The sequence below is a fragment of the Halichoerus grypus genome, chromosome 14, assembly GCF_964656455.1.
Source record: "Halichoerus grypus chromosome 14, mHalGry1.hap1.1, whole genome shotgun sequence".
NCBI classification, from domain to species: Eukaryota; Metazoa; Chordata; class Mammalia; order Carnivora; family Phocidae; genus Halichoerus; species Halichoerus grypus.
Window position 1 is genome coordinate 93,605,269 of NC_135725.1, and position 18,831 is coordinate 93,624,099.

General features: G+C 53.9%; 1 protein-coding gene across 1 annotated transcript; it reads right to left on the minus strand.

Moving 5' to 3' along the window:
* Positions 1-1,210: 1,210 nt before the first annotated feature.
* Positions 1,211-10,447, minus strand: ZMYND19 (zinc finger MYND-type containing 19). Its single transcript, XM_036064979.2, has 6 exons — positions 10,306-10,447; positions 9,150-9,209; positions 7,939-8,045; positions 7,153-7,293; positions 1,983-2,163; positions 1,211-1,808 (listed from the first exon to the last, which is right to left on the minus strand). Exons 1-6 carry the CDS (start codon positions 10,354-10,356, stop codon positions 1,665-1,667), a joined length of 684 nt encoding a protein of 227 aa, XP_035920872.1. The 5' UTR covers positions 10,357-10,447; the 3' UTR covers positions 1,211-1,664.
* Positions 10,448-18,831: the final 8,384 nt, after the last annotated feature.

Below are 18,831 nucleotides of genomic sequence, written 5' to 3' on the forward strand. Positions count from 1 at the left end.
AAGAACACAGGCAAAATCCAGCCTCTGGTCTGGTGCCTCCTCATCCCAGGAGCCTTTGTTTGAAAGCACGTTGCCTGCGCACACTCAACGCCCTGCGCCTGGAAGCCCACCCAAACCCCAACATGCCGGCCTACACCAGCCCTCGGAACGTCCCAAGGGCTCAAGCCAACTGCCGTCTGCAGGACTGTCTCTCTGGGTCACACATATCCCCCTCCCCAGTAGGTTTCTGAGCCCCCGTTACTACTCAACCTAGGGTCAGGAGAGACCTAGAGTAGACCTCACCTATGGAGCAAAGATGTCCCTGGCCTAGAAAATATGCTGCACCTAACCCACACACTGGCAAAGGGGAGCAGGTGGGGTTCTCTCACCTTCAGAGACCCTCCCTCGGAGTTAGGAATGAGCCCTCCTGCGCCCTGTATGTTGTCTTCACCTGATTTCCCCAGTCCTGCTCTCCAAGACATACTGCCCCAGGACTGCAAAAGAACCTACCAGAAGCTCAACTCACAAACCGAGGACACCAAGAGGCTGTCCCCAGCCAGGGAAATGAGAACACACAAGGCAGATGGAACGCACTGAAGATGACAGAAGAGCTGCACCAGGGACAGCGTAGCAGGAACCCCTGGGACCAACATGGGGAAAGGGACGGCCCAGGACACACAGTCAGGTGGAATGGCCAGCCTTCATTTTCCCAGGAAGTAAAGCCTCTAGCAGGCTGGATGGCTGGCTGGCTGGATCTGGAGACCAGTAAGTTCCCAGGCGCAGAGCCTGGCTCATTGCCCTCAGGTGGTTCTGCAAGGTGGAGGAGACACCGCCCAGCCTTCGGACACCTGTGGCTCCCTGAAGGGCGAGGGAGCCCAGCAGAGTAGACAGGGAGGCAGCACTCACTCACCCTGGCTACTCCAATGCACAGGCAGGACCTCAGGAGGTCTGCTGGGCAGAAGCTCCGCCACTCAGTGCATGAATCCAGGTGAGAATTTACCTGTGCCAGGGCCGAGAACATTCCATGCCCACTAAATGGGGCTGCCTACTCCAACACCCCCAGGAACTCCTGCCACGGGACAAGCACAGTCTGGTCTCACGTTCCCTGCCTGCCTCCTCTCTCTCAACCCAGGAATAAAGGCAACCCCCACCCCCCACACCCGGACCACCTTGATTCACTCCAAAATAAACCTCGACGGCATTAAAGGCAAAAAGGAGAGCACAGAACGGCTGAGGCACTCGATGATTCCACCCCTTTACTGTGCCTTGGAGATACGACCCCATGCAGGCCGCGCTCTTCGGGGCTGCAGCTGCCCGGGAGAAGCTTCTGCTATGTGACACTTTTTAGACTTTTTAAACATGTGGCCCGACTGTTTGCCATTTGAGAATTACAGCAAATGATTCTATTTGTAATTTCTAACCCTCCCACTGCCTCCCCCCAAAAAAACTGTACATGAGTTTACAAACATATTAACATATAAATAATGAGAAGCGTCCTGGTGGGAGCCTCCCCAGCTGTCTCTGCTTGGAGCGGAACACCGCGGGGCACCGCTGTGCCCACACAAAGTACCCACGACGAGGGGCCTCCGTGGTGGTGGCCATGGGTGCGCGTCACCGGCTTCTTCACACCTTCAGGTCAACCACCAGTCGTGTCTGCTGCGCCCAAGGAAGCTCAGGAAGCCCGGTCATCGCTCTGGCTCGAGCTCGTGCTGGAAGGGGCGCTTCTTCTCCCGGCAGTGCTTCTTGTGAGCTGGCCAGTCCTTCTGCTGGCACTGAGAGCCGCAGTACCGGGCCACCTGGCAGCGCCCACAGATGTTGAACTCACGGAGCTGAAAGCACACACAGAACCACCATGGCTTCACCGTCGCACCAGGGGACCGGCTGTGGGGCAGACGCCACATCCCAACCAGAAAGGACCCGGCACCCCCATGCGCTGAAGCCGCCACGCTGGAGAGGGGCTAGGACGGCGGGGTGTGGGCCAGCCCTCGCGGCCGCACTGGTACCTGCTTCTCGATCATCGTGCAGGGAGGGTAATGGCACTCATAGTAGGTGCAGGAGTTCTCCTCCTCTTCCACCACGTCCCCGTTGGCGTTATAGTACCGGGTCACGTTCAGGACGGGGAACTGCTCCTCTATGGGGTCAGTGGGAAGCTGCTGGATCGCCAGCCAGTATAAGCTTTGCTCCCTCGAAAGGAAAAGCAGACGATTCGGTACACTCCAGCCAGACACAGTCAAAGCAGGGACATGACAATGACATGACTCCAGGACAAACTATTACCCTTGCTTGGTTTTTACGACAACTTGGCTTTTCTTTGGCCACCCCCCCCCCCACTATGTAGTGGGGCTTATCTCTGTGTGACATCAGGTATCCACCCACTAAAAGGTACAGAGCAGGGCTATGTCTACCTCACTCCTCAATCCCCCCAAATCTGGGACTGACAGGCACACGGCAGGCAGAGAGAACATGTGGTCTCAGGACAGGGACCCGGCCAAGTCTGGCCACCCGAGCATGGCCTCGAAGCCCTTTTCCTTGCTCATGGCCCCAGAGGCACCTGCTTCTGCCCCGGCCACCTCCCCTTCGATGCTGTGAGCTGCTCTATGTCCTTAGTGGACCAGAAGCTTACAACTCAAGAATCCCATCCGACGCTAGAACTGAGGCGCCCCAACAGTCCCTACGGGAGCACAGGTTGGGTGGGACAAGTGCAGACAGTCAGCAGCCCACCCTGGTGCTGGGTTCCAAAGGAGCAGGTTAACACCCCCTTCACCCCACCACCCCCATGGGGGCCAGGCCTGGAGAGACTAGGTTATATACAAAAATTAATTCAAAATGGATCAAGAACTTTAATGTAAGACCTCAGGGCGCCTGGCTGGCTCAGTCAGTAGGGTAGAGGCCATAAGTCTTTTTTTTTTTTAATTTAATTTTATTATGTTATGTTAATCACCATACATTACGTAGTGATCCATGATTCATTGTTTGCGTATAATACCCAGTGCTCCATGCAGAACGTGCCCTCCTTAATACCCATCACCAGGCTCACACATCCCCCCACCCCCCTCCCCTCTAGAACCCTCAGTTTGTTTCTCAGAGTCCATAGTCTCTCATGGTTCGTCTCCCCCTCCGATTTCCCCCCCTTCATTTTTCCCTTCCTACTATCTTCTCTTTTTTTTTTTTAACATATAATGTATTATTTGTTTCAGAGGTACAGGTCTGTGATTCATCAGAGACCATAACTCTTGATGTTGGGGTGATGAGTTCAAGCCCCATGTTGGGCCTGAAGCTTACTTAGAAGAACAACAAAAAAAAGGGCACTATCCACAGAGCTAAAAAGGCAACCCATAAAATGAGGAAAAATATATGCAAATCATGTATTTGATAAGAAATTAATATCCAGAATATATAAAGAGCTCCCATAACTCAACAAGAAAAAAACCAAACAACCAGATTTAAAAATAGGCAAAGGGAGCCTGGGTGGCTCAGTCAGTTAAGCGTCTCTTGATTTCAGCTCAGGTCATGACCTTAGGGTCCTGAGACTGAGCCCAGCACTGGGCTCCATGCTCAGTGGGAAGTCTGTTGAGATTCGCTCTCTCCCTCCCCCACCCCCCAATAAATAAATAAATCTCTAAAAATAGGCAAAAGACCGTAATACACTCCTCTATAAAAAGACATACAAATGGCCAACAGGCACATGAAAAGATGCTCATCATCACTCATCATCAGGAAAATGCAAATCAAAACCACAATTAGATATCACCTCACACTCATTAGGATGACTATTCCTTAAAACAAAACAAAACAAAAACCAGAGTGTACTAAGTATTGGCGAGGATGTGGAGAAACTGGAACCCTTGCGCACTGTTGGCGGGAATTTAAAACGGTGGACACTGTGGAAAACATTATGGTGGTTCCTCAAAAAGTTAAAAATAGAACTATCCTACAATCCTGCAATTGCACTGCTGGGCATATACTCAAACAAACTGAAAGCAGGATCTTACAGAGACATTTGTACTCTCATGTTCATGGCAGCATTATTCACAACAGATAAAACATGAAAATGACCCAAGTGTCTGTTGTTGTCGACACACAAATAGGTAAGATGGGGTATATAAATATAATGGATTATCATTCAATCTTAAAAAGGATGGAAATCCAGACAAAGGCAATACCACGGACAGACCTGGAGGACATTGTGCTGAGATAAGCCTGTCACAAAAAGACAAATCCTGCAGGATTCTACTCCCAGGAGGCCCTAGAGAAATCAGATCCAGAAACGGAGAACGGGAGGGTGGAGGCTTGGGGAGGGGAGGGGTCTGTGTTTGGGTGGACAATGGAAAAGTTCTGAAAAATGGATGGATGGTGGGGATGGTTTTACAGCCATGTGGGTGTATTCGATGCCACTGAACTGAACATTCAAAAATGGTTAAGATGGGGGCACCTGGGTGGTGAAGTCACTTGAGTGCCTGACTTTTGGTTTCGGCTCAGGTCATGATCTCATGATTGTGGGATGGAGCTCCCGCTCAGCCCGAGCCTGCTTGAGATTCTCTCTCCCCTCCCTCTGCCCCTTCCTGCCCCACCCACCCCTGGGTACACTCTCACACATGCACACTCTCTCTCTAAAATATATAAATCTTGGGGCGCCTGGGTGGCTCAGTCGTTAAGCGTCTGCCTTCGGCTCAGGTTGTGATCCCAGGGTCCTGGGATCGAGCCCCGCATCGGGCTCCCTGCTCTGCGGGAGGCCTGCTTCTCCCTCTCCCACTCCCCCTACTTGTGTTCTCTCTCTTGCTGTCTCTCTCTCCGTCAGATAAATAAATAAAATCTTAAAAATATATATATATGTATAAATCTTAAAAAAAAAATAGTTAAGATGGTAAATCTTATATGCATTTTACCAGAATAAGAAAAGTTTTTTAAAGGGAAGAGTCAGGAGGTAGGAGGCTGCTGGCTGCCTTCTGAGCCCTTCAATGAAGTCCTACAAGACAGAGGCAAGTTTTGGCCCCAGCCAGCTTTTAAAAGCAGCAAGGAAAGAAAACACACCTTGACAAAGAGGCCCTTCCCACCCCCAACAGATGAGCCGCCCTTGTGGCCCCCACACGGAAGGAAAGCCAGGCGGGATGTGCAGGCCTGGGAGAATCCATGGTGCCATATTCCTGGCCTCACAGACAGGCTGATTCCCACCACAAGAACCAGCCATGTGGAGGCCACCAGCTGAGAAATAGAAGGACACATAAAGGCCAGCTGGGAGTTCGGGCTGCACTCAGGCTGGCTCTGACCCACAAATGGTGTGACCACTGCTGAGGGTCTAAATCCCTAGCCTTGGAAAAACTAAGGATGGCACCACTAGATCAGCTCCTCGGAGGTCACAAAGGAGAGAGCCTCAAGAGCACAGCCTCAGTCCTGGGCTTCCCAGGAGGAGCTTAGCGGAGAATGGGGGCAGCCAGGCCATGACCCGGCAGAGACCACCGGACAGGGTAGCCTGGGGCGTAATGGACCCTTTCCCAAACGTGTTCTCAACTGTGGTTATCTTATAACCATAAAGGGTGTTCAGATGAGTAAATGTAACATTCAGCCACAGGTTGGCCAAACCATGAGTCACACAAAGGCCTAAAGTGACAGACTTCATAACCCAGAGGTCCTGGAAGGAGCAGATCCACTGCTGGGTGAAGGGGTAGACAGTGCCTTCTAGGTCTGCAGTGGGGAAACCTCTCTGGTGTTGTAGGGGCAGGTCCCAGTGCTCACACTTTACAAGTGTCCATGCTGGACAACCCAGGAGAAAATCTGTGGACATTGATTTGCCTCCTGAGCTGCCCTTACCCTTCTTTTGATAACGCTGTCTTCGTTTTGTTTGATGAAAGAGGCTTCCCAGAGGCCCGAGGGCATGCACAAACCCCAGAGAGCCCCTGTGAGCCCAGAGATGATGTACACATGGCCAAGAACATCCTGGCTCATTTCAGCTCCCAACTCCCATCCTGCTGGTTCCCCAGCTCTTCCCAAGGGCTCCATGAAGCTCATACCTGGGCTGTTCTTGGGGCCATGGGAACTGCTCTCAGCATCCTACTTGCCCAAGTGGGATACCTATGCTATCCTGAGCAGAAGCACTGTTTTCAGGACCACACAGAGGTGGAGGCTGAACAGCAGAGTCCCCAAACCACATTGCCTTGCTTCTTTTAAAGAATTTACTTATTTATTTGAGAAAGAGCAAGCGAGAGAGCACAAGCAGGGGGGAGGGGCAGAGGGAGAAGCAGACTCCCTGCTGAGCAGGGAGCCCATCATGGGGCTCGACCCCAGGACCCCGGGGAACATGACCTGAGCCAAAGGCAGCTGCTTAACCGACTGAGCCACTCAGCTGCTCCATGTCTTGCTTCTTTTAAACCACTACCTAGGTGAAGTGCTTAGACAAAGAGCATGACAAAAAGACGCATGTGTGTGTACAGGGGCATCCTTAAGATAAAGACGTCCAACTTTTCTCAGGGATATGGGGCAGAAGTCCTGCTCATGTGCAAGCATCCAGCCCAGACAACCCTTCTCCCCACTAGAGCCAATCATTAGAAAACCAACCCAAAATATAACCATCAAAATGGTATCCCACCCCCATGAAGAAAACAAGGGTCCCACACTTTGAGGGAAAATAACCAAGGTCTCCACTCTCACAGAAGCATCAGAACGCAGAGTAGAGACATAAACCCTCTTGGTAACAAGAGCCTGGAGGATGGGGCGCCAGGGTGGTTCAGTCGGTTAAGCAGCTGCTGTCGGCTCAGGTCATGATCCCGGGATCCTGGGATCCGGCCCCGCGTCGGGCTCCCTGCTCAGCGGGGAGCCTGCTTCTCCCTGTGCTCCCTCGCTCTCTCTTGCACATATGCGCTCCCTCTCTCTCAAATAATAAATCTTTTTTTTTTTTTTTTTAAAGATTTTATTTATTTATTTGACAGAGAGAGACACAGCGAGAGAGGGAACACAAGCAGGGGCAGTGTGAGAGGGAGAAGCAGGCTTCCTGCCGAGCAGAGAGCCCGATGCAGGGCTCGGTGACCTGAGCTGAAGGCAGACGCTTTACGACTGAGCCACCCAGGTGCTAAATAAAATCTTTAAAAAACAAAAACAAACGAAAACACAACAGCCTGGAGGAGGGCTTTCCCCCCGGAGGCACCTCCGCTGGCTTCAGGAGGCCCTGAGGAGACCCACCTTTGTTTGCTGGATGTCTCTTCAGCTTTGGGCCGCCAGCCCCACGGCACCAGCTGTAGGTTGTCCAGGCGGTTGTCCACAGTCACAGCATTGAGGTGCACCACCTGAAACCCCGGAGCAATGCCTCCCCTGTGCCGCTCCCTAGGAAACAGACAACTCTCGCAATCAGCCGCCTCCGGCCTTCCCAAACACTTCAGCCATGGGATCTGAACTGGGCCCTCGCCACAATGATGGACACAGTCAGGAGCAAGGCTGCTGAGAGGAATCCAAGTATGTGAGTCTGTGGCCAAACAAGATGGACCACGTTGACAGTTCAGCCCCTTGATTTAAGAGCTAGGCTGCAAGAAGCCAGGATGGAACCCCCAACTATCAAACACACAGCCTAGAGAACACCTCACCTGAGTATTTCGAAGCATTTTGGAACTCCACCATGGACGCCAAGGAGAGGTGTTGGTCGTTCCTCACATCCCACTAACAAGCTCAGCAAGAACACGGTAGAGGGAGCAGACCCCACCCTACCCCAGAGGGGGCTGTGTCTGGAGCAAGTAGCTGAGCAGAAAGTGCACTTTTAGGCTGCTCCATCAGTGGTACAACACGCAAATGAGCAATTCCTCTGGGTTTTGGCAATGACACAAAAGTAAGTAAGAGGGATGGTAGGGGGAGCAGGGCTCGGGGAAAGCACCTTCTGTCAACAAGGGCAGGTTGCTCCACAGGCTCCATGCACCCTGTACACAACAGGGCTCACGCAGTACCCAAATGGCAAACAAGCAGCTGGAAAATACCTACCACAGCAGCTCGTGAAGGAGCCTTCCTGACCCTCTTCCTCGGTTTTTGTCAAAGGCATATGCAAATATCTTAGCACCATTTCCATCTGCATCTACTTCCATCCGGGCCTGAGAAAAAACAAGGAAAAGGTCTGTTAAAAAGCCTCCGATTCTCAGCTACATTTTGAATCCCTCTTAAAGAAATGAAGTGAAACAAACAAGCCAGGGCACATATATGAGGCCTATTTCTGGGACCCAGGGCTCTGCAGAGGCTCCCAGACATGGAAGCCAGCCCCGTATCCCAACAAGCATACACTCAAACCACTCTGCAAAATACTGTGCACACAGAGAAGTAAATTTTCCTATTCTTAGAAAAAACCCCACAATTCAGTGAGAGAAATCCTTGAACAAGTAACTAACAGTTGACCCCTGAACATATAGGGGTAAGACACACTGAACCCCCACACAGTTGAAAATCCACATATGACTTTTAACTTTCGGATACTTTACTGATAGCTTGCTCTTGACTAGAAACCTTACCAATAACAGAGACAGCTAATTACATATACTTTGTACGTTACAGGTATCGTGTGCTATATTCTTACAAGAAGTTAAAACTAGAGAAAAGAAAACATTTTCAAAAGAAAGTACTGGAGTATGTTTATAAAAAAAAAAAAAGCAAACCCCAAAACCAAAAAAACCAAACCCACATCTAAGTTAACCCGTGCAGCTCAAACTCATGCTGTTCAAGGGTCATCTGCACTATGAAAGCATGGGGGGCTGAGATGGAAGTGCAGTGGGTCCGCGGGCTCTGGAGGATCTACAGAGGGGAGGGGCCGGTAGGTAAGGACTGGCCAGTGAACAGCAGCTCATGGAGCGGAGAACAGCAGGAGGCAGGGGGGCGCAGGCAGAGGAGAGAATGGAGAGCACCAGGGCACAGGAGGGACGGTGGGGCCAGGCCGGAGGAAAGGAGAGGTGGCACTGGACAGTCTCCTAGGGAGTCAGAGCTTGTCCAAGTGAACATTCAATCACAAACATGACACCATTTGATCTGTTTTCAGGAAGAGTCAGCCACCAGGGTGAAAGTGGGGGAGGACCAACCTCACAGTGGTGGTGGTGGGGCTCCACTGGGCAGTGAAAGCCAGGCTGCCCTCACAGGGGCTAAAACCCGTCCCTCATGACCCTCCCCGGCACTGACTGAAAGCAGGCCAGCAGAGAAACAGCCACCCTTACCTCAAAGGAGTAGCCCTCCACCAGCGGGATATCTTGCTCATCTATCAGTGTGTACTTGGTCTGGAAATTAACCATGTTTCAAAACGTTACCTTCAGGGTCACAGCAAAGTATCAGTAACAGACAGAAATGGCCCCTTCCGGCTACATGAGGCAGCCTACCCCAAAAAGCCGGTGGATATTTCCCACTCAAGACTGTACCAGAGGAGCGGGTATCAGGCTTCACTTCCCATCCACATGAGCCTAAACCGTAAGTGCCACTGAGCCGGCTGACCTCTAAGCCGTGTGTTTTAACGTGCCAACAAACCTCATCTGAGAGGGCGGCTTCCGCAGAAGAGAGGAAGGGGCCCTGGACGGAGGCAGAACATCCAGAAGGTTTCAATTAACGTTTACGTATTAAGATGGGTGGCAGTACACACTGAATTGTTTGTTTTCTGTCTGAAGTGTTCCAAGTAACAGTTCTAGGGGATGATATTAATACAACCAGTCACTGAGTGAGAAGGGGTCTCAGAGCTGACGGGGAGCCCACCCTTCCTGGGGTAAAAAGCCACATTCCTCTTGCAGGAAAGGCAGGAAACAGTCCCCCAAACGGACTAGTCTCATTCTTGCTTGGAAAGCCTTTTTCTAAGATCTAAGCCGGTTTTACCTTCATCTGACTGCCTCTGCTCCTCTCTCCCACCAGAAGCTTCCGCCGCTGGTGATGGGAACAGGGTTCCCATCCAGGGTAAGGTCCGTGGCTGGCGCAGCTGCACGGCCGGCCGGCTCCTGGAAACAGCCAAGCCTCAATGCCCACAGGTGCCAGGAAGCCCCAGCCTCGAACACGCGGAGGGCGGGGCCAGGTAAGGGAGAGAAGCAGAGGGAGGCCCTGCTCTGGGAGGCCCACCGAGGCTCGTCCAGACACGGCCACCGCTGGCAGCGTGAACCCTGCGCGAAGCTCCACTACGGGCTGCCAGGCACTGAGACGCACGCAGACTATCTCGCCAACGAGCGAGCGGGCCGCCTCGGAAGGGCGCTGCGCTGCCCGCGGCCGCCAGCCCCCTCCTGGCCCGCGGGGACCCGCCGCCAGCCAGCCCGCCCGCCCGCCCGGCCCCGCATCCCCCCGACCCCGCGGCCCCGGCCCAGCGCTCCGGCCCCCGGCCCCGCGCTCCGCTCCGCTCACCTTCCCGGCCACCCGGCCGAGCCGCACGATGCCCAATTTGAAGTCGGTCATGGCCGGGCCTGCGCTCGGCCGGCGGCGCCGCTCCCTCGGGAGGCGCCGGGCCGGGACCGGGGCCGGGCCGGGGCGGCGCCGCGGCGCGCCGGGTGGGCCGGGCCGGCGGGCCGGGGTCGGGGCCAGGGGGGACGAGGCTGGGCCGGGCTCGGGCCGCCGCCGCCTCGCGCCCGCCGGACCTGCCACGCGCCGCCGCTGCCGCCGCCGACGCCGCCGCCGCCGCCGCCGCCGCCGCCGCCCCGCGCACCACCGCGAGCGGAGCCGGAGGCGGGGCGTGGCGCCGACACACCCCCCGCCCGCCGCCGACCCGCCAATCGCGGGGCGCGCACTGCGCCTGCCGGCGCGCGCCGCCACGCCGTGGCCAATGGGAGGAGGGAGAGTGCGCCGGCGCATTGAGGAGCGGAGGGAGCGCGGGGGAGGGGTCGGCCGGGGGCGGCGCCTGCGCGGCCGCCCCGCGCTACGTCAGTTTCGCGGGAAGCTTTGTGCTGGAGGCCGCACTTCGGCTCCTTGCTCCCCGCTGCCGGTTCTAGGCTCGGACCCAGCGCCGGACCCCACGCCCGGCCCCGGACCCCGCATCTAGCTTCCGACCCCGCGACCAGCCCGGCGGCCCCCGGTCTCGCGCCCAGCCTCGCATCCCCACGCCGGGACTGCGACTCGGACCGTGCTCCCGACTTTCGACCCCTCGCGGAGGGGCCGGCGGGAGGGCCCTGCAGGTTGGGGTTTCTGCGGGACTCGCTGCGGCTCCTCGTAAACGGCCCCCCATCTGCAGGACAACGTGCAGGACGCGCGAGGTGGGAGGCGCTGCGGAGTAGGGGCTGGGGAGCCAAGCGCCTAAAGGACGGGATGGTCCTTTACTTGGTCCTTTACACCGCCCTCCTTCCTCCCTGGCCACCCACCACCTCCTCACAGGGGCCCAGCTGAGGACCACGGTGGCCCGGGGTTTCCCCACACAGCCCATCCTCAGGCTACCCCAACCTTCCCCAGGTCTCAAGCTGCTTAACTAAGGAAGGTGTGGTGATGTGCTAGCAGCTGAACAGCTTGGTCCAGCTCCTTCCTAAACAGGTACTCCAGGGCATGAGGACTTTGGGGGCTACCACCCTTGTTTCCTGACAACCACTCCAGCTGGGCTTTCACCCCCCCCCCCCACACACACACTCTGAAACTACACACCCACTGAAACTACACCAGTGCACAAAAAAAATCCCTGGTCATATATCAGTTAGGGAAGCAGAAAAGGCCCATGATAAATAAGTCCTATGCGAAAGTGATAAATGCTGTGGGGGAAACAAGTAGGTCAGCATTAGGGGTTGGAGTCCTCGGGAAGGTGGTGGGCAGGGAGTGCCCTATTGACAAGTCAATTTGAACAGTGTAAGGAGAGAGCCATGTGGGCATTTGGGGGAAGAGCCAGTGCAAAGGCCCTGAGCTGGGATGTTTGAAAAAGTGGGGTGTCCACTGTGACCAGACAGGAGTGCAGGACAGAAACAGGTCAAGATCAGAGATGTGAGGGGCCAGAGGGGAGTTAGTAGGCTCGTATAAGGACTTTGACTTTTACACTTAGAAAAATGAGGCCATTGGAGGATTTGAATAGAGGAGTAGTTTTTCCATGAATCAAGCTGGCTGATGGGCACGGTAGTTTAGGGGGAAAGATTGGAAGCAGGAAGGCTATTTAGCAAGTGAATACAAGTAGCTAGCCAAGAGATAATGGGTGTTTGGACACATGGGGCCAGTGTTCTGTAGAAATCTGGTTAGCCATGTTTATGCTTCAGTCACAACCCCAAATTCTCAGTGGCTTAGCAAAATAAAAATGAATTTCTTGTTCATGCTACATGTTAAGGTTGCAAAACAATTGAATATATGAGTATAGAGTTCAGGGGAGCTGTCCAGCCTGGGGCATAAACTTGGCATTCAATAGCACATTTGTTGTATTTAAAGCCATGCAACTGGATGAGATCACATTGGAAGAAAATGCTGTGGGGCACCTGGGTGGCTCAGTCGCTGAAGCGTCTTCCTTCGGCTCAGGTCATGATCCCAGGGTCCTGGGATTGAGCCCCACGTCAGGATCCCTGCTCAGAGGGGAGCCTGCTTCTCCCTCTCCCTCTGCGCCTCTCCCTTGTCCTGCTCTGTCTCTCAAATAAATAAAATCTTTAAAAAAAAAATGTGGATAGCAAAGGAGAGGTCAAAGACTGAGCCTGGGTACTCCCTTATAAAGGGGGAAAAGAGGTTGAAAAGAGGAGGAGCCAGTAAAGAGGGAGATGTCTAGTAAGAGGAAAACCAGGAGAGGGTGGTAGCTTGGGAGCCAAGTAAAGACTATGTGAAAGAGAGGGATCAGCCATGTCAGGTGCTGCTGATAGGTCCTGTAAGGTTAGGGTCGGGAATTAATAACTGAACAAGACAAGGACACTGGTTGCCTTGGCAAGTACAGCTCTTGATGGAGTGATGCAGACTACGTCTAAGGGGTTAAAAGGGAGTGATAAGAGGAGATTGGAGGCTGTGAGACAGAAAACTCTTCTGAGGTGTTTTTGCTAAAAACAGGAGCAGAGAAATGGGGCCAAAACTGGAAAGAGAAGGGAAGTGGAGAGATTGTTGGTTTTACACTGGGAGAGGAGACGGCATGTTTGCTCACCAACAGGAGTGATCCCATAGAGGAGAATCGCTGGCGAGGGTAGGGCTAGGGAGTTGGGTAGGGCTAGGGAGTTAGATAGGAGCATGGGTGGTTCAGCTCAGTACAAAGGAGAGTCCGATGTAGAGTTCTGGAAGGCAAGTGGGTATGGAGGTAGGAGTTTGGGGAAGTTCTCTGCTGATGAGAACTTTCTACTTTCTCATATAAGTAGAAAACAAAGTCATCAGTTGAAAGTGAGGACAGGGGAGCAAATGTTGGCAGGGCAAGGAGAGAGGTCCAGGAGTGATGTAACTGTCTAGGAGAGAAGTAGAAAAAGGCAGTAGGATGGCCCAGCAATGTTTAGGGTGCTAGTCAGTGCGACTGTGTGTTTTTCTCCAGCCTATGTAGGCTGCTGCAAAGAAGGCAAGGAGAAAGAGGAGGGTCGGGTTTAGCCAAGACTGTGGCTGTGCCGAGCAGGTACGGAGGGGGGTTCTAAAAGAGAGTGGCCCTGTGGCATTAGAGCTGAACGGAGAAAGGAGAGAGGACAACAGAGGGGGCGGGGCCAATGGGTTGGGGTTCCCAGTGGGGGCCCAAGAATTGCAGGAGTCATGGCACTAGAGAGAGTGGGCTAGCAGGACAGGAGGTGGTAGCCAGAGATGTGTGGACCTGAGATCATGAGGGCTGTGGCTGTTGGTGATGACTGTACGCTTTTGTGCAAACCAACCACTCCAAAACCTAATGGCTTAAGACAACATTGATTTATCATTTTTTGCAATTCTATGACTGGGGTCTTCTGTTCCACATGGTGTCAGCTGGGTCCCTCCTTTGGTTGCACTCAGCTGGGAATTCACTGGAGCACCTAATTTGTCTTCCATGTCACTTGTCTTTGTGTGATGTCTCATTAATCAGGGTTCCCCGCATGGCCAGGCAGGATAGCTGGACTTCCTTCCAGCATGGAGGCTGTGCTTTGAGTGACAAGTCCCATTGTGCAAGCATTTATTGGGCCTCTGCTTGATCATTCTTGCTAGTATCCCACTGGCCAAAGCAAGTCACCAGGGCAAGCCCAAAATCAGTGTAGGAAGGCTGTTCACAAGTGTAGGAAGTGTGGTTCACTGGGGGGGGGGGGGGGCACTAGTGGAACAGCCTGCCCCAGTCCATCCTCTGGCCTCTAATGATTCATGCTCCTTCCTCTTGAAAAGTGCATCTCCCAAGTGATCCCAGAAACACCATCTCATCAAGGCATTAGGCTTGGAGTCCAGTATATTGTAATGTGCAACAGGGCCAGATGGATAAGGCACATTGGGTTTGGCCCCTTTTGCTCCAAGGGCATATTATCTGCTCCCCAACACCTGACATTCAGTGGTGAAGCCCAGTGCAAGTGAACAGACACCCTGTTCAAAAAGGGGGAGTATACCCTTAGTCACTGCTCCACAGCAATTTTGGAACCCAGCTAACACCTGACACAGTACTCCTTGATTGGGGCTCGTCTGCTCCCTGCAAGTAGCTCCCTTGGCTACTGTTTTCAGCGTTCTTGGTTCCTCCCCCTGGGCACTGGGCCCTGTACTCGCAGTAACCCCCTTTTCCATAGAAAATGGCCTGTGTTTGCAGCTGAGTGGCTTCGTCAGTCTGCTCAGGGTCCCAGACACCTCTTTTATTTCAAAATCTGTCCATTTTACATTTTACTTCAAGCAGATACAACCCTTAAAAAAAACAACAACAACACTGGATTTTCTATATATCAAACTGTAACTTGTTTCACTAGACAAAAGCTATACTGCAAATGTCTTTGAGAAGGCTCTTCTCTTCTGTGGCCTGTGAGTCAGGTGCTGTGGGACAATGACCTTAAGATTCTTAGAAGCCCTTTTGTATGGCTGAGGGGGTCAACAAGGACTCCCTATCCCCCACCTAAACGCCTCAGAAGTCTTAGGAAGGTATCATACAACTATACCCTTGAATTTACTTTATAATTCTCATGTTTTGCTGGCAGTGCTCCAGATTTAATCTTTACCATGACACCATTTCTTACCTTCAGTACCTTTTGCTGCCTGGAAAGGCTAGAAACGAGAGAGTTTTGATTTTCCAACTCAGCAAGACCTGGCTTGGAAATACTTCCTCTAACTTCTGCCGGAACATGGAACAGTTACTTCTTTAATTCATTTTTCTCTTTTATTTCACTTTAGCATAACCGAACAAAGCCAATCGGCCTTTACGTTTTCTGCCAGGAAAATCAGATCATTAGACGCATTTTCTATCTTCCATGTTACCACAGGCCATGGGCTCCCCATTTTCTTGCCAATTCTGGACATGGCCTCCCTCATCCAGCCTCCATCAGCAAAGTTCTCACTGCCAGTGTCCACCTGCTATCTGCTCCAAAGTCAGTGCCAGATTTTAGAATTTTATTACGGCAGTATCTCACTTCTAAGTACTAGTTTCGGTCCCAGTTATCTATTGCTGCATAATAAACCACCCCAAAATGCAGTGGTTTAAAACAACTTTATTTTCTCATGATTCTGTAATCTAGCTTGGGCTCAGCTGTTGGTTCTTCTGCAGCTGGCTGGTGTGGCAGGTTGTCTCAAATTGTCACAATCAATTCCCTCCCTCTGTGTGATGCCTCACCCACGCTGGTCCTGTGACTGTTTTAATGCACTCAATGTGGTAGAAAGTTCTGGGACTTTTGAGCCCAGGCCTGAGGACTGGCAGCTTCACCTTCCTCCCTCTAGGGTACTTGCTTCCAGGTAATCAGTCTCATTATCTGGAGACCATAATGCTGTGCAGGACCCCAAACTAGCCATGTGGAGAGGCCTCATGGAAGAGACACCTGACCAGCCTCAGTCGAGGCATCAGACATGTAAGTGAAAGAGAGATCTTGGACATTCTGTCCTCAGCACACCCCACACACCCCACACCGAGTGGAAAAGCCTCCTGGCTGAATACAGCCTGATTTTCAGAATAAATAATAGATCAGGGTGATTTGGGTCACTCCTACAGCCACAGTCATTGGGGTGTGTGACTGAGGCAGGCAGTCTGAGATGGTTTCACGCCCCCGTGCAGGCGTTCTCTCTTCCTCGCTCTGCGATCTGTCCAGCAGGGTAACCAGATATTTTGAAATGGTAGCTCAGGACTCCAAGAGAATGTGAACAAGTTGCAAGGCCTCCTTAGAGCCTGCAACTTACATGGCATCTCTTTCATTGCAGTTCTGCCAGTTAAAGCAAGTCAGGCGGCCAGCCCAGATTCAATAGGAGGGGAAGGAACTTACCTTCTGATGGGAGGAACAGCGTGAATGTAAAGGGATGGAAGTTGGTGCCAGACATCTTTGCAGACAAACTAAGGAAGCCAGAGGACAGAGCTGCTTAAGTCACCTGTGGAAAGTTCTTGGAGGAGAGGAGTCATGGGAACAAGAGCTTGATTGATCATGTTGTTATTTTCTGTATCTTATGATACCTTGACATTTTGGGGGCCTTGCTGGCTGGGGAGAGGCTGCCCCTCCCAGGGTTAGCTAATTCCAAGAAATAGCAACTTGCCTCGGACCACACCTTTCACATGCAAACCAACCAATCCAGAGGCCATACCCCCAAACCAAACCAACCAATCCAGAGGCCATACCCCCAAACACCTCCTTTACCAAACTCACACCAGTATTCCCCTGTCCTGAATCACTGTAGGGCCAGGTACTGGACAACTAGAGACCGCGGAATTATTCAAACTATCTGATCCTAAGCTTGCTCAAACTTGCCTAACCTGCCTCACCCATTCCTTCTCACAGAAGACACAACGAAGGCTCTGGGCCATGCTGTCTCCTAGCAAATTCGGCCTCCTGACCAACCCTGGTACTTCCCCATGTCCCCCCTCCTCTTGGGAATCACAAGTACTAAACTCTTCTTTTGAGGAAGTTGTCTCTGCGCCTGTCACTTTATCATACCTGATTAAAACAAATCCCAGGTACATTTTAAGAGAGGGCAGGGGTTGGAAGGATCACCCACGTGGATTCTGGAGTCACTAAGAATTCCTGCAACCGTGGTATTAGAGAGAATGACAGTGAGTCAGGAGCTGAAATCACCAAAAAATAAGGGGGACTGACCTGGGCTTTGAAGATGACAGTAACAATGGAGCAGGTGGGCTACCATTCTGAGAAAATGAGTTAAAGCTGGGAGCTTTTGAGGATGGGGCAAGTGGTTTGGAAGTTATTCTGAGTCAGGGGGGCACACACTCCAGGCCCAGACATAGGCGGGTTGTGTGAAAATAAACATCTACATTTGAGAGGCTCCAGGAGGAGTCCCGGGCTGCACGAGAGCAAGAGGAAAGGAGCACTTAGGGAAGTTGGGGCCTTTGTGCTGATGCTGTAAGCGAGGGTACGGGGATGGGTGGGTGACGGTACAGAGTTGTACGGGGTGCCATTTTCTGTCCTTTACTTCATTTTAGCAGCGCCAACACAATCTCTTACTCCTTCCCAAAACACTCCCTTCTGGACTTCTGCTGTGGACATTGGGCATTTATGGGTTGCCCACAATCCTCCCAATTCCCACAGGGACCCTGAACTCCTAGTTCAGGAATGTCTCCATTTGCATGGTATTGACAGGGAAATGTCTTAAGTGTGGCCAATCAGACCTCTCCCCACACCCCTAATATCAGAATCCCAAGCGAGGGGGGGTGGGGAGCTGGTTCCGGCTGCACACTCCTGGCCCTCCAGGGCCTCAGGCCCCTCTTTTTCCTCAGCCTGGTCCAGGGGAACCCTCCAGCCTGTAAGCCCCCCTCCTTTTGCTGGAGGGCTAGGTCAGGTTTCCGTGGCTTTCACCCCAAACTCTTAATGTCATCAGCGCCCTGAGTTGAGTTACCATCTTCAAACACGGGCCTGCAAATCTGTAGTCCTTTGTCTTCCTCACACCCATGCGTCTTAGATTCTGCTTATCATAACTTTGTTCCATCCCCCAATTTATATCTAAGCCAGTCTTCTCCATCAGAAATGCCACCCATTCACGCAGGTGTTCTGGACAAAAACCCGGGCCACCCTGACGCCCTCCTTCAGGCGTTTGCAGCATAACGCGCTGGTGGCGCCCGGCCACTGCCCCGCGCAGGCATCGCCCTCCCTCGCTGCGCCCCCTCTCGGGTCCCCCAGCTCTCCCCCCTCCCCAGTTCCTGCTCCCCAGGGACCTCCTGTGAGACGGCAGGTCAGAAGGGTGTCCCTCCTCTCCCACCCCGCCCCGGGGCGCCGTTCTCGCGGCTCCGGTGCCCGGACGGCCCCGCACCCACACCTTCGGGGCTGAGGGGGGCTCCCGTCCGCGGCCTCTGCCGGAGACTCGCTCCCCAGGGACACCGCCGCCACCCCAAGTGCGCGCGGGGGCCACCGCAGGAGCCCGGCCCGTCGCCAGAAAAGAAGGCGCCCGGCGCCGGGGGGCCCGCCCCCCGTGACGTCCTTCCGCCGACCGACGCGGGGCAGCCCTCCGCAGCGAGCGTGCCGCGACCGGGCGGAGACGGGGGAGGGGGCGCCGGCCTAGCCCGCCCCCCGCCCCGGCCCGCCCCTCGACAGGTGAGCCGGCCGCACTTCCCGGGGCAGCAGGGGGCGCCCGTGCGCCGGGGTCCCGCGCGCCGCGCCGATCTCCAGCCCACAGGCGGGCCCGGCTGGCGGGCGTCGGGGGCGGGGGCAGGGAGTTGTTGGTGGAGGGGCGGGAGAAGGGGCGTGGGACGGACTCTGGCGGGGCTGGGGGCAGGGCCGAGGCGGGCCGGGGCCCGGGGGCGGGGGGCGAGCGGGGGGGGGGGGCCCGGGTGGATCGGGGTGGGCGGGCCCAGGGTATTGGGCGGGTCCGACGGGGCGGGCCGGGGGCGGGCCGGGGAGAGGGGGCGGGTCCTGGAGGGTGGGGCTCGGAGCGCGGCGGCGGGAG